The sequence below is a fragment of the Maylandia zebra genome, linkage group LG23, assembly GCF_041146795.1.
Source record: "Maylandia zebra isolate NMK-2024a linkage group LG23, Mzebra_GT3a, whole genome shotgun sequence".
NCBI lineage: Eukaryota > Metazoa > Chordata > Actinopteri > Cichliformes > Cichlidae > Maylandia > Maylandia zebra.
In genome coordinates this window covers 5,192,144-5,207,417 of record NC_135188.1, presented here as the reverse complement: position 1 = coordinate 5,207,417, position 15,274 = coordinate 5,192,144, and the positions used below count along the sequence as shown (strand labels likewise).

The following is a 15,274-nucleotide window of genomic DNA, read 5'->3' as shown; positions in this document are numbered from 1 at the left end:
GTTTAAGTTTGTCTCCGGAGTCTGCATCTTGGGTCCTATTCCTGTTTGCACACAGCCGTCACCTAACAGTTACAGTTTTTCTTGATTGCTTTCACCTGCCTAAAGAAACTGAAACCCACTCAGTTTTCATCATGACTATCTCAGCAGAGCAGAAGATACTGCTTGGAAATGTGTTAACCCTTTCTCATTGGATTGACACATTTTCCACACCCTTTAGCAAAACAGTTAACAAAAATGTCATTCAAGCAGTCCAAACCCCATTGTTTTAGCTATGGTAACCAAACAGAAATCACCTATTCCTAACTATTAGAAACTACCTAGATCGGTATGAAATCAATGCGCAGCTGTTTGACACTCCTTCACACAAATCTTCACTGAGCAATCAGTCTGCAGGCCTTCAAAGGTGCCACATCTGTATTGTTCTTTACCAGCATGTAAAGCATGGCATATTAAAGTGAGTCTCAAAAGTGGCAATTTCTCCTTCTGTAATAGATTTTATTTTGGTTTACATGTATTTTCTGTAATATTTCCAGTATTTCAGTTTTCAGTCACAGTCATGCTGTGATGCAGCAGTCAACTTAATCAAGAAAAACTGTAAAATCTTCTAAATGACTCACAAGGCTTATCTCGTACTTTCTAGCTTGAGTGCTGGTCATGGATTTTGCATTATTTAAAATTGATTTTATTTTGTTCATTTCACCTCTCAAATGTTTTTAATCCCAGTTCGAACCATGTAAAGCACTTAAAACTTTAAAGCATCTCCATCCAGTAAGAGATTGCTCGAGGTCTCTGTGTTTTATTACTACATTTTCTTTGTAAATTACACAGTATGCTGACTATGTGAGGAGGAGCACAGTGCCACAAAGGCACTCTAGTGGAGATACAGGGGGCAGTATAATCTCACTGATGTGGCTACACCTCATTCCTCCCTCTTGTCCTATAGCTGCACCTTACAGGCCTGACTGAGATCAGCACTGCGTTTTATGTGTGCAGTGTTACTACCTCATAGTTGTGACTGTCCCTGAGTAGCTGAAAGGTCACAGTGAACGCAGATTAACTCTGTGATTTACTGTTGCCGGTCTGTTGTGTGGTAAAACTACTTTTAGCTCTTTGAATCATGTTAGAGGGGATAAAAGAAGAATAAAACACCAGGGCTTCAACTAATGTTTCTGATAATTTTAAGAGCGGTCTTATAAGTAATTACTTGTTCATGATGCATGATCAATCATCCAGGTAAGGAAATCCCAGAAAATTTATTCTGTTCATCTCGATGTAGCGTTTTCAGTGGGAGAAACGTTTCGTCACACATCCGACTGACATCAGCTGACTGCAGGTTTCTCCAACCTTATAAACAGTACATTTGCACAATAAGTGAAACTAGCACCACTGATGAACAATGGGCTGGGATATCAGTTTCCTGATCATTAACATGCAAATTGTCAAATCAAAGACCACTGATCAATGGCCATGAGTACCATTCACAGAGTTGAGGAATGGCTGCAATCACAGCATTGTAAGATGGTGAAAGATGTACCCTTAGGCCCCCTCCTCAATTCAGAGATGGTCTTTCGCTTTTCACGTAAATGACCTCCTTGACTCCACGCTCAAACCAGCGTTCCTCCCTGTCCAGGATATGTACATCCTCATCATTGAAAGAGTGTCCACTGGCCTGTAGGTGTAAATAGACTGCAGAGTCCTGGCCTGACGAGGTAGCTCTTCTGTGTTGTGCCAGCCGCTTCACCAGAGGTTGTTTGGTTTCCCCGATGTATAAATCCTGGCAATCCTCCTGGCACTTAACAGCGTACACTATGTTACTCTGTGTCGCGGGACCCGATCCTTGGGATGGACCATTTTTTGGTGCAGGGTGTTTTGGGGTTTAAAACCACAGAGACGTGGCGTTTAGAAAAAATGCGTCTCTCCCGGATCGCCTGGAGCTTTCTTTAGACGCCTTCCCAGCTTTGACAAATGTCCAGCTGGGATAACCACATTTACTCAAGAGCCTTCTTGATGTGACGTTCTTCCGCTTCCCTGGCCGTTGTGTCTGTGGGGATAGTGTTCGCTCTATGTTATAGAGTCCTGATGACATTCAGTTTATGCTTCAGTGGATGATGAGAGTCAAACCTTAAATTCTGATCCATATGTGTAGGTTTCCAGTACACATCAGCTTTTAGATGTCCCCCATTACTGATGGAAATCTCACAGTCTAAGAAGGCTAACTTGACACTTTTCATATCCTCCCTGGTGAATTTGATGTGTTGGCCCATCGAGTTAATGTGATCAGTGAATTGTGGTACATCCTGAGATTTCACTTTCACCCAGGTGTCATCTGCAAACCTGAACCAATGACTTAGTGGTGTTCCAGGGTAGGATAGAAAAGAGAGATGTTATAGGTGACTGAGTTGATCATACAGACATTTGGTCTTAAACGCTGGCCGTGTTTATATCTTTGGTAAACCATATAGACTTGGTGTAGATTCCCCTGGGTGTATAGCCTGTGGTATGAAGTCTGGTCAGTATTGTCCTGTTCTAACTGCTTCAGACGATCTATCACCCTCTTCCCTCTTCCTGTTACCACTTCTGTTTCAGGGGCTCATAAGTATTGGGTTTGGAATTGCTGTTTCTGTGATCAGTTACACTACTAGGATTTGTCTCAGTTGTCATAGATCAGTGGTTGTTGATCAATGATATGACAATTTACATATTAATGATCAAGAAACTGACCTCACGTTGTTTGCCAGTGGTGCTAGTTTCAGTCATTGTGTAAAGGTGCTGTTTATAAGGCTGGAGAAACCTGCAGTCAGCAGAGACTAATGAGTGATGAAACATTTCTCCCACTGAACATGCTACGTCCACATGGACAGAAACAATCTTTTTGGGAGTTACTTATTCAGTTAAAGAAAATGCAAATGGCCTCAAGTTTCCCTGAACCCAAGATAAAAATTAGTTTTCAAGGATAAAGAGCTGTTCAAAGCAGCAAATTGGTACATTTAAAAACTTCACTGTCAGGCTAAGCAATGCAAAGTAGATTTTGCCAAAAGATCTACATTACACACTAATTTAAATGTTTGAATAAGAACACTGACTATTAAAATGCATAATAAATGTAGCTCTAACCACAAAAACAAAGGTTGATCAACAGATACAAACAATTGAAACGAGTAAATTATTTTTACATTTAAGATGATATAGGATGATGAACTTTATACACTGTGACAGATGGAGGCCTAGTAAAAAGAGCAACAAAGGACTTTCATGCAGAAGACTGGGGTTTGAGTCCTGCATGAAAGCTAGAGTTGATTTGACCTAGCTCACTTATTCGTTTTTAACGATTATTTCTAGTTTTTAGTCACAGATGACACTTGGACATCTCATCCTCAAGTTAGACCCTTTCACAGTGTTAATCACAAAAAGATTTCCTACCTTGAAGGGATGTGAGGAAAAATGAAACATCAGAGCTCTTAACACCTCATTTTATTGTCCCAACATTCAAAAGTACAAATAATTCAAACACAACAGTTTTATGAAAAAGAAAAAACAAACATTTACAGCAAGATTTTTATTTTGTTTCCAGTTTCAGAAATGACCTAAACTAGCAAGGATAACATGAAGTCATTCATCGCAGTAATTGGATTAATAATAAGAATAAGAATACTAAGAATAATAGCAATAATAATCATAATAATCATCATTGATAATTGTTAAGTAATAACATAAGCAGGAGAGAGTAGAGAGAGCCGCGGTCATGGGGCCCCGTGAACATTTTTTCGTCTTTTTTGTCTTTAAAGATTTCATTTATAGATTTTTCAGATAGTAAACAAACACGTCTCAGGAGGAAAATGAAAACTGACAAGAAGAGCCTAGTTCCTCTGTTCACCTTCCCTCCTCCACTACTGGCTGCGTTGTTCCTACTGGCAGGCTGCCACTATAAGGCGCTACAGGGGATGGTGTGAGCCATAGGGGTTGGGCATAGAGCGAGGTGACGCAGCCCCATGTTTCAAACACCCTGACATGCACACACATTCGCACACACATTCTGAGCTGTCTCAGTCACTTGCGCGCGCAGGTGCACTCAGGGACACACACATCTGTATATATGTGCCAAGAAATTAATTAAAAAACAAAAAAAACAAAGAGGAAAGCACAGACACTGAACATATGTATATACTGTACATACACACATGGATGTACTCCACACTAACAAACGCATGTGGACAAACACACAACACGCACACAGTTACTTAAAGGAACATGCATACAAACATGCACAAATGCGCGCGCACGCACACACACACACACACACACACACACACACACACACACACACACACACACACACACACACACACACACACACACACACGTGCATACAGGGTTTAGGCGGAACACAGGCACGCATCGTAAGAGTTCAAAAGTCATACAGTGTAGGAAATAAGTTCACACATCAGAACATTCTACTGGGGTCGTTGCATAATTCAAGCTCCCGACTGCAGCGGGGAGCATGAAGGGGTCTGGTTGGTTGGTTGGTTTGTTGCTGTCATGACATTTTCGAACATTAAGCAACAGGATGGCAAAGATGACGGTTGGATAATGGTAATGATATTAAATGACCCAGCTTGTCAGATGAGTGAGGTGTGAGAGAGGAGGATGTACTATGCGAGCATGCGTCTGAGTGTTTCAAATGCTCTCCGCACACCTCCTTCATGTTTTCAAGTCTTAACAACAAACAAAAAAAATCCAATTTCTTATATTTATACTTCTGGAACCATTCCCCCTACCTTTCACCTTTCAAAATATATAATATATATCATATTAGAGTATATAAAATATAGAATCGGTACAATCCCTTTTTATACCTCCAGAGTACTTCTTATGTATAGCAACAACTGCTGGAAAGAACAGTTGGTGTGCAATGGTAACAATTTCTCAAAGCTTTGTTGGTACGTCATTTGAAAACATGATGAACATTCTTAAAAATAAGTTCTGACTCTTTGACCGATTTAGTCCAGTGCAATGAATGACCCTCGAACAACAATTTTTAATGTCTGTCTGCCCGAGCCTCCGAGAGCTGAATGTCATACAAAATGCTAACCGAAACGGAAAACTATGCTTTCAGACCCACATTTTTGCATAAGGTTTCATCACAAAGCGGTAGTAAGTGGAGGGAGGGTGTGGACGGAGTGGCTTATTAGAACTACACAAACTTATCACAGGTTATATTGAACCAGAACGACTGTTTATAACATTCTATTAAGACTAAACTTTATTGAAAAAGATCTAAAGATTTCATTTTAACAAGACAAGAAAAAAGCAATAGCAAATTGAACTATTAACTAGGTTATGCATAGCGAGTAACTGTTTCTAGTAATAAGGGAAGAGCGTCCCCCGACCCTCCAGACATTTTTTTCAGTTTTCTTGACTTTTAGATTTTTTTTATATTGTAATTTTGATATATTGGTACAAAGCACAAACGTACTAAAAGTTCTCTCAGTGCAGTGGACTACTGGAAGAGCCTCTCCACTAGTCGCTTTGTTCCCTTTTGCTCAGAAACGCCCCCCTCCCTGTACCAGAATCACGCAAATACACAGACAATGAAACAAACAAATAAATACATAAATACACAGATAAATTAATGAATCATAAATATAGAATAAATACAAATAAATAGAAAAATAAATAGTTTCAAAAATAGATAAGGAAACAAACCGTTAAACCAACACGTTTATACTCTAAGCTTTTGTTCGGTTTCTTTTGCCGCGGTAGTTAACTAAAAGTTAATCCAATTTTTTTTCTCCACAAGCAACATGACAACAATTGAACAGTTTCCTCACAAGTTTTTCTAAGTAACTGAACCACCACTTCATAATAAATTGTCATATGAAAAAGACAAGCTCAAACGAACAAAAGAACAGTGACAACTCAGATAGTACAGTAGATATTGTAAAACAAATGTAGACTATATATATATTTATATATATCATCTATTTGTACACAGCAAATAAAGACACAGTTGTCATAGATCCTTTTTAAGGAAACAAATATCTAGACTAACGGAACTAGCTAATCATCATTAAGTTTTGACAAACGTTTCACGCTCAGCAAGTAACCTAAAAGTCAGCAAACCAACAAAAAAAACCCCCAAAAACAAATAAAAAATTTGTTCAGTGATTCTTACAAGGCCCGATTTAGTCAAATCTGATTATTCAGTAAAGAAATAGTCTCACCAGATTTCTGGGCCAACATTAAACAAATATTAAACAAAGAACAGCAGCTCAATTCAATGCCAACATCAAAGTAGTTTTTTTTCTTTAAACAACACATAGAACAACAAACTTGGATATTTAAGATATGTGAATAATGTAGTATAGCACCTACTGTTGATCGCTAAAAGGAAGTTCTTCTCAAATGTAAGAGCGAAGAAAATGATATAGATAATGTATAGTATGCTTCTAAATGGATAGATGTGTATATATCTATTTACTGAGATCCCATATCGACTGATGACAAAAACAGGAAAACAAGCGGACAAAGGGTCTTCTTGCTTTGGGCTCTGGACTGTGAGGATGGTTAGGCCTCGGAAAGACCCCTCTCCCTTCCCTTTTGGGTATCGCTGAATAATTATGCACTAGTACATGTGTGAAAAATTACCAAAATCACCTGCCTCAGATTGCATCCTTTGTTCACAAAACCTTCCATCTACAAAATCGCTACCAACTTGGATTCCCCAAAAAACAACCTCCGATCCTATAAAGTACCACGGCAGAACGACAAGACAAGGTGGTGCCCCCTCCCACCCGCCCCGGCCCCCCCTAGTTAGCCAGTCAAAATATTTTTCTCTTTTTTTCAAATCCAGATTCTTGTAAAAATTCTTCAATAATTATTATTTTAATTATCATTTATAAAAATAGATCTTTCTATTTATTTTTATCTTTTTCTAAACGTGTTTTTTTTTCCAAGCAAAGAGATCTTCTCTTTGGCAACAGTGATATTTTTTTTTCTTAAATTACTGAACGTGTCATCAGCAAAGCTAACCCATCCCCTCCCTTGCCCCATCTCCCTGAACCCCAAGTGAGGAAAGACATTATGTTTTGTTTGCGATACAAAACAAAAACAATGTTAGAAATTCATTTTTTTTCTACATCAGAGTTACCGGGATCCCGTGGAATCCCGTTTGTAATCGGTAAGGGGACGCTTTGAAATACACGCTAAAAATGAATGAATGGTTCACCAATTTAAAAAAGAGCCGCCTCCCGTTTACTAGACGGGGAGGTATATAATACTACCGACAGTGGATCCGGATTTACAAAAGAAAAACAAATCCTGAATCAAGACAGAGAAAAGGCTCCAATCGAAAGAGGACGTTCTCTTCTCTGAAATAAGGGGATACAGGGATTTGCTACTGTTTTACACAGAAGAGAAAAAACATTATAACAACCACAAGAAACAGAAAGAATATACAACAAAGAGAAGCCTGCATTATCGCAGGAGCTTCCCAAAACTTGTGAACGTTTTCATCATTTCATTTTTGTAATACTTAGGCAACGTTGGCTTATAGGTCCAAAGTTATAATATAAGCCATTTCTAGTTCAATTTGCTTGATGGTTTGTTGGTTGCTTTATGTTCCGGTTGGAGTTTGCTGTGTTGGATGGCTGTAGTAGGGTGGTAGTGGTAGTGACTGAAGGGGCTAAGGGATGGGTGGAGGTGGGGGTAGGGGGGGTTGGGGGCAATTTTGGAGCAGACAAAGTCGCGGGGCAACTGCTTCTACCTGGTAAAGTTCAGGACTTGTGTGTCTTGTTAGTCTTGAAGGAGACTTGCAAGACGCGGTCGCCCAACCTGTAGCCGTTGAGACTGGCGATGGCCATTGCCGCCTCGTCGTAATTTGTCATGGTGACGAAGCCGAAGCCTTTGCACTTGTTGGTGTTGAAGTCACGGATCACCTTGACGTTGTTGACTGCGCCGAACGGCCCAAACAGCTGCCAGAGCACGCTTTCGTCTGAATCTGGGGACAGGTTGTACACAAAGATGCACCAACCGGTGCCCGTGTGCCCGGGGATGTTCATGCCAACCAGGCTGGTCATGCTGTCAATAGTGATAGGTGAAAACCTGAGAGGAGAGGCACAGTTGGGAGGAAGAAGAGAAAACGGCAAGCGTTAACTGGGCAAGTTGAGGCACACAGAGAAACAGTGTCTGCATCTGCTGTACATGAAATCGCCCTAACCAGTGAAAAACAAAAAGGTCCTGCCATGATCCTCGCCTGAATCGCACGCTACTCTCTACAGCCAAATAGTCTGGTCAAGCCACTGATCTCAAAGCCAAACCACACCATATCAGATAAACATGCAAGTACTCCGTACGAACGTATGTGCAAATATGTCAGGGCAGTCTGCATTCGTTTGCTAAGCTGCCACTAAATCCTGCAAGAACTCTTTGGCTCTGAAAAGTCTCCTGTCTGGAATGATGACGGCGCTGTGTGCGCTATGCTGTATTTCTGCTGAAGGAGATGCAGATGAAGGTTTTCTCTTTGTGCCCCTGAGTGGCTCCTTTAGGTGTTAAATTGCAGGAAGTCGCTGAATTAAACTGTTGCTAGAAATTCATGAAAGATCATGCACCAGCCTGCTAAATCTGTTCTCATTCGCCTCATAATCTTCTCCTTTTTCTTGTGATGCAAGAGATTTGAATCCTCAGTTGACTTCACTTAATTGCCTTTCCGCTCAAAGGAAAGAGAGAGGAGAAAAAAATACCCCCACCTTTAAATAAAAGGTAAATGAGATAAAAAGGTTCATTTCTTATGCCACCTCTCTTCAAGAAACGACTATAGGCATTATTGGGAGTGCTTTAATTGAGATTTCCGCTTTGCTGCAGCTGTCTCAGAGATGGCTGCTTTCTTAAGGAAAAGGAGGGAGGGAAGAGGGAGCAAACTAAATGGAAAATGGAAGCACTTTACAGCCCAGTGGCATTAAGGTACAAAGTGTATTCCTCCCCCCTTCTCCCCTCCTGCAGAGCGTTCTGATCTGTTCTACTCCAGAGCTCGTGGCACTGATCGATAGCGTTGCTTGCTGCTCGGGGCCCAGAGCCTCCTGTTTCCAGTGACTATATGTGGTCAATCACTACGACCTTCCTGCATGACTTTGGTCATACAGAGTTTGCTTGCAGTTGTTTTGGATGCTAATACTTGCCTCAGGTTAGCAAGATCATCAACCGTAAGGAGCTCTTTGCAGCAATTACACTTTTGTGATTTAGATCAAATTAGTGTGTATAATTAAGATGACATGGACTCATAGTTATAAATCTGCAATATTTTGATCTATTTTTTTTTTAAATTACCTACCACCACAAGACTCTTGCAACAAGAAACTAGGTTATAATAGACACCAAATCATGTGGCCTCCCTTTCTTGTTGAGAGGATCCTTTAGGATGAATCGTAAAAGGCCTCACTGTCTGACATGCTCAGCCACACTCAGGCCTCTCTTATGTTTAAAAAAACTTCATGCCAATTGTAAATTTAAGCTGGACAACGTCAGGTTTCTGGCTAAATGAAGGCTAGCTTACACTGGATTTGTGAAGGTGGAAATGAGTGTGCCTGTATGTATGTGTGCGTATGGGTGTAAGCGTGTATGCAAGCATACCCACCAGAGTGGGACCGAGCACTAACCAATGTTACAGACCAGACCACGGGTTGCATAGCAACTGTGTAGCTGACCAGATATCTATTCTGTCCTTTCTAACGCTAAACCATTTCCAGCTCTTAACACTTTCCTTCTCTTTCCTTTCAAAAAATAGCCCCAGATCACTGAAAAACACTTGCAACTTGATGACATGCTTTGCAATCAGGACCGCTAAATCAGACACCTATTTTCACCTTTTAATAAAATGATGTAAAGACTCGGGTTGAGGGTAAAGTGCTTACTGGAGAGCGTTAAACCTTTGAATGTCATATTGCATCACTATGAGAGTGTTATTCTGCAAAAACATGATCTTGTTTGGCAAAATTACAGGTTTTTAGAGGAACTTGCAAAGAGAAAATATCTCTCGAGCTAAACCTTGGGTTCTGTTTGAGTTTCTAAGCTGACTGACTGATGATGCCCCCTGTGCTTGCAACATGCAAGGTGCCACCGTCAGCACATGGAACATCTATCACCACAGTGGCTGCTGCTCTGGGTTATGTAACACCTATGCTGGTGAGAAAGCAAAATGAAACATGGAGGCGAAGGAAAGGAGTTTGAGCAGAGCAGTGCTGAGCAAAGCTGGAACTGTCTGCAGTGAAACAGCATTTCTTGTTTCCAGCAGGGATCCAGGTTCATCTAGCCTTATCAGAAGTCCTAGCTAAACTTTTCTTGAATTCTATTAGCACTACCAAGAATGTGTGCAAAATTTTTATTTTGTCATAGGTTGTATCTGACTGACAAAATGTTTGATTCTAACATACATTCACAGTGACAAATTTAAAATTTGACCCTAAAGGGAGACCAAGCTCTAGATTTATGGCGACAAGGCAGGAGAACCTGAATCCAGTAGAAATAAAACCAACACACCTAGAAATGAGAAGTTTTACACCAGAGAACAAAATCTGTTGAAACAACCCAAAACAATCCAAACAACACCAGCACTTTCATAATCAAAACAAAGCAAATTCATCACCACTGAAAACAAGGCTGATTGGGTTTTTTTTTTTTTTTTACACTTTGAGTGGTTGGGAAGGTTTTAAAGCCAACTGAAGCTGACGGGGGAAAAACATACAAACAAATCAAAGAACCAAGAATGCAGTTGACCTTGAACAAATTTGCAAATGCAAAGTGATTGCAAAAATGCAAGGAAAAAAATAATAAAAAATAAATAATAAAAACAAACAGGAAAAAAGGATATTGAAAAATCACTGAGTCAACATGGACATCTGGCATTGGGTGAAGTTTTTAATTACCTCTTTACGCCATAGGCCATATTAAGCAAATTGTCCAGCCTGTAAAGAGAAGGAGGGTTCTGGGGTTAATGGTGGGCAGATGGTCGACTCACTCAATGGAACTAATGTTAAGTCCCTGCAGGAACTGCATGGCCCTCCTCACTCAAGAACAAACAAACCCATCTATAGTTGGTCCATTACACTGAGGAGCCCCACCAGAAAATGCTATCATCAGTTAATCAGTGAATCTACAGTACAATCAGTATGCTCTGCACTCGCTCAGTCGCCCACTGAGCTTCTTCGTAGGCCTCATCGTAGCCCTGCAATCGGGCACGTTAATATTACTGTAGGTGCGACCATTTAATTCTTACACAGCAGTTGACTGGTCACAGTTCAGGATTACAGTTGCACACATAACACTAAGGGCAGGCAGTGTGTTAGCACAGCATTGCTCTAGGCCATACTAGTATGATAGCCTAGCCGCAATGCTACACAATTGCAAATCGTAATCTTGCATGTGGGTATCCATACAATTTATGACACCACATCGATGGTTTATTACGATGGAGGTAAATGAGAATTTATTTTCAGGTTCTACGCTCCTGAATTTGTGTTAACTCGATTAAGAGAACACTTGAGATGGCAGGAAATGATCAAGAGTTCTGTCAGTGTAATGGTTTGGCATTTGAACGATGGTGAGCGAGAGAGGTGACGATGATTAGTCGTGTTTCTATGCGATGGGAAAACACAAAAGCACAACTGAATGTTAAACTAGGCGTGAAATTGTGAATGCTGTCTTTGTGGCTGGGGTCAACCTGTTAAGTGCTAACAGGTCGGGTGGAATGGCAGCGTGTTAGTCAGAGGGTGTGCTCTGTCTAAAAGGGTTAGATTTGGGGAGATGTTCTGCTTTCGTAATAATTTCTGCCTGCGAGCTACAGCCATTGCAGTCATCTGGGGTGAACTACTATTTGTGTGTTGTTTAAGAACCAGGCAGGCTTTGTGTGTCTGTCTGTGAGCTGGGCTTCGGAAACCTGTGGGCTGTATGAAACGTTGGCCCTCTTGGATGGATGCAGCCTGCTTAGTGACTCAATGACCTTCATTCCTCACTTGGGTCTGGCCTGTCTCATGTCTTATTAACTCCTCTGGCCTAATGGACAGGGGCAACGGCTTATTGAGCAACAGCTGGCCAGCGACGCCTCGTTCCTCTTGAAAACACTACAAACTCTCTGACTTTGACTCGACTGTCAGGGTTGTTTCTCCTTTTCTCTTGCTTCCTTGCAAAAACAGGAACTCACACAGGCACACAATCTTCTATGCGGTGCACATTTTAAAGAATGTTAAATTTCAATAATCTATATTTCAAGGCAACGTTATCACTGCCTTGAAATATAGCCTATATCACACACACACATCCTGATTATTTAAGCAGTTGTGCAGCCTTGTAGTAAATATCTTGCATATTAATAATAATAATCACAGTACTATTTGTATTAATCAGGTTAAATGAAATTTACTCTGCCTGTTAGAGATAACAGATTAGTAATCTTCTAATCAGGGACAATTTAACACCAGGATGCCAGGTAATTGTAGCTAATTCTCTTATAAATGAAAAACACTGCAACATTGTACTAACCTGTGTTCAAAAATATTAATTTCACAAATTAATTTCAAGACATAATCTTCTGAGGGAACTGCTCAATTTTGTAAATAAATTGATAATGTGGTGACCTACATTGAAACCCCTCATTGGAGGTAAATTACATAACCTTTTCACAGTTTACATAAACCTTCTGGGTAAATGATAGACCTGCTTATTGCTTGGCTTCATGGTGTGTCTGCACTGTAGCACTGTTCTCACTTAAAATTACCAAGCAGTACAAAAGCAGCCCTAAAACAAAGAACAAAAGTGGAGAAAAGGATATACGGAATCATTAAAACAGTAATTAGCTCATTACGTGGGGAGGGAACGAGCAGCCTGCTTTGTGGGTAAATGAGTCAATTGGAGAGGATGCTCAGAGGAGAGGCGCTCCAGGCTCGGGAGCATGAAGACATCTGCTGGCCGATGGGCCGTTGGGCCACAACAAAACAACCTGCTGCTAACACACTCTCTCGCTCTCCTTTCTCTCAAACATGTACGAATCCACACTGATGCAAGCTCGCCACGCAAACACTCTGCCAGCTTTTCACGCTGCCTCTCCAAGCTGGATGCAAACAATAGGGCTTTTGTGCTGTCTGTCAATGCATGTTAATGGTGGAATGGGCGTTTTTGTCTTTTCCTTTTTGAAACAAAAATCTGTTCAATTAAAATTGGCTCCTGCCCTGGATATAATAAGGCTAATTTGCTAATTAGTACCATTAGTTAACGACAGAGGATTGGAAGCAAGCGGGGATCTAGGGCTTCGCGTATTGTGCTTGAGTCGATTATGTTTGCCGTCTTGGAGAGGGACCGTACGAGCACATTATACATTAGCTTGCGTTACGGCAGGCCCACATGATTTACTCACACAGGACAGATGTAATTATCGCTGCAGCAGGATTGTACTGTGCCAAGACGATTTATTAAAAACTTGGGTCTCCTAAACAACATTCTTACTATCTAAAACAACTTTAGCATCTATGGTGGATTTTATTTCCAGTACTCGTTGCTAGGTGCACATAAAATGTGTCTAACTTCAAAAATAGTTGGAAGTAAGCAAAACAAGAGATCGGTTCTGAATAAATGCAGTTTTTCATCCTTAGTCCTTCTTAAATTTTGTTAAAAAATTGGAAACCACACATATCAACCCCATTTATAACTTTTAAGTGTTAAGGATTTTAGCAAAGGGCTCGGGAGCAGAGAGCAGGAACACAGGGACACGGTAAGGAAGTGTACTGTGGTTGTGAGTTGTGATGAGAAGCGACAGCTCTCCTGCAGAGCCTGTAAATTGGCTTGGCGTATCACAGACACACAGCCACGCTACATCGCTCAGGTGTCACACCAGGGAAGCTGCTCCAGAAGAAAAATACCTTCCAAGCTCTGACTTTGATGGAGAGTAAACAGCACGACCGGCTTAGTGTTATTGAAAGAGAGGAAATTGTGTAAGCACATATTCTGTCTTCAGTTCTAAAACATTCTTGTTGGATAATATGATAGTGTGATGTTTCTGTTTTCTTATTGGTTACTCAGGTGAAAGGTAACTTGAGCTTAAGGAGTACGCTCAAACTACCTCTAGGTGCCATAATATGATGATGTTTGGGTCTTTAATGACAGCATATGACTGGGTAGGATGCCACACAGTGTACGAACTACTGTATATTAAGTTGGTGTTAAGATTACTGACCTGGGCAAAAACATTTTTTAAAGACATGAAGATAACATTAATTTTGGGAAGCTGAAATGGGGTTAAAATTTAAATCCTGATATTCATTTTGTAATGATTTGTTTTAACTGGCCCTCTGCTGACTGGATTTAAGGCCTCAGTCTCTTGAATAATGTCAGCTTGTAATGCAGTCACAGACTCATGCAGTATTTATAGTATTTCATGTCTTTCATGTCTGGTAGGGGTGATAGCTTTCGGTCCAAAACAGTGGACAACATCGTGCAGAATGAGTGTAAAATTAAAGGACAATACCTAACAGTAAAAATGTATCTTTTTGTTTTGCAAAAATTATGGGGAAAAAAAAAGATATTCCTAATATGTGTTTTTGCCCAGGCCTGAATATGCCTGGAAGCATCGACACGATGGCAGCATGATGAAATGAGGGGAAACATGTAGTTGTGAATGACAGAACCCCACAGTCTCTTATGAACAGTTCCTCTCTGATCTGGGTGGACCCACGCAGAGCTCTCGCTGACTTACGGACACCTGCACCAGGTGCAATGCTCACACCTGTTGTTCAGAGGATGCTTTTGCCAAATGACTGTTCACAGGAGAGAAAGTGCAGCATTGTTGTAACACAGACACTGGGGTGACTCATGCTCTCTGAATATAAGTGTTACCATAGATATAGAAACACAGATATTGTGTTTGTGATTTGATGTGTGTCTGGGTAGTTCTCATGCTGGACCAGTCAGGATCTGCTAGTAAACAAACTATAGAAATGACTTAATTCTGAACCCGTTTTCATAAAATCTGCTTCGTTAAAGGTGTGAGAAATTAAACATGATACTCGATACTGAATCGCATTCAACATGTCCAACTGTTACTCAAGCGTGTGTAAAGTTGAAAAGAATGAAGCTTATCAAAGACAGGAAACCTCTGACTCTTTCTCATCTTCTTCCACTTATTCAACTCAAGGTCGAAGGGAGCTAGAGCCAGTCCATCAGTTTAGTTCAGTTTTATTTATATAGTGAGAAATTCACAACAACAGTTGCCTCAAAGTGCTTTACATGGTAAAAA

At 40.5% G+C, this 15,274-nt stretch overlaps 1 protein-coding gene across 5 annotated transcripts in view; it reads right to left on the bottom strand.

Annotated features, from left to right (window-relative positions):
* Window positions 1-3,454: 3,454 nt before the first annotated feature.
* elavl4 (ELAV like neuron-specific RNA binding protein 4) overlaps window positions 3,455-15,274 on the bottom strand; it is a 78,562-nt gene continuing 66,742 nt past the window's right edge. For all 5 annotated transcript variants that reach the window (XM_004554924.5, XM_076879899.1, XM_076879898.1 and 2 more), the window contains 2 exons: window positions 10,917-10,955; window positions 3,455-8,100 (listed from right to left, as the gene is read on the bottom strand). In XM_004554924.5, the coding sequence (XP_004554981.1) occupies window positions 7,773-8,100; window positions 10,917-10,955 (367 nt within the window). In that variant the 3' untranslated portion in view covers window positions 3,455-7,772. The remainder of the gene's footprint in view (window positions 8,101-10,916; window positions 10,956-15,274) is intronic.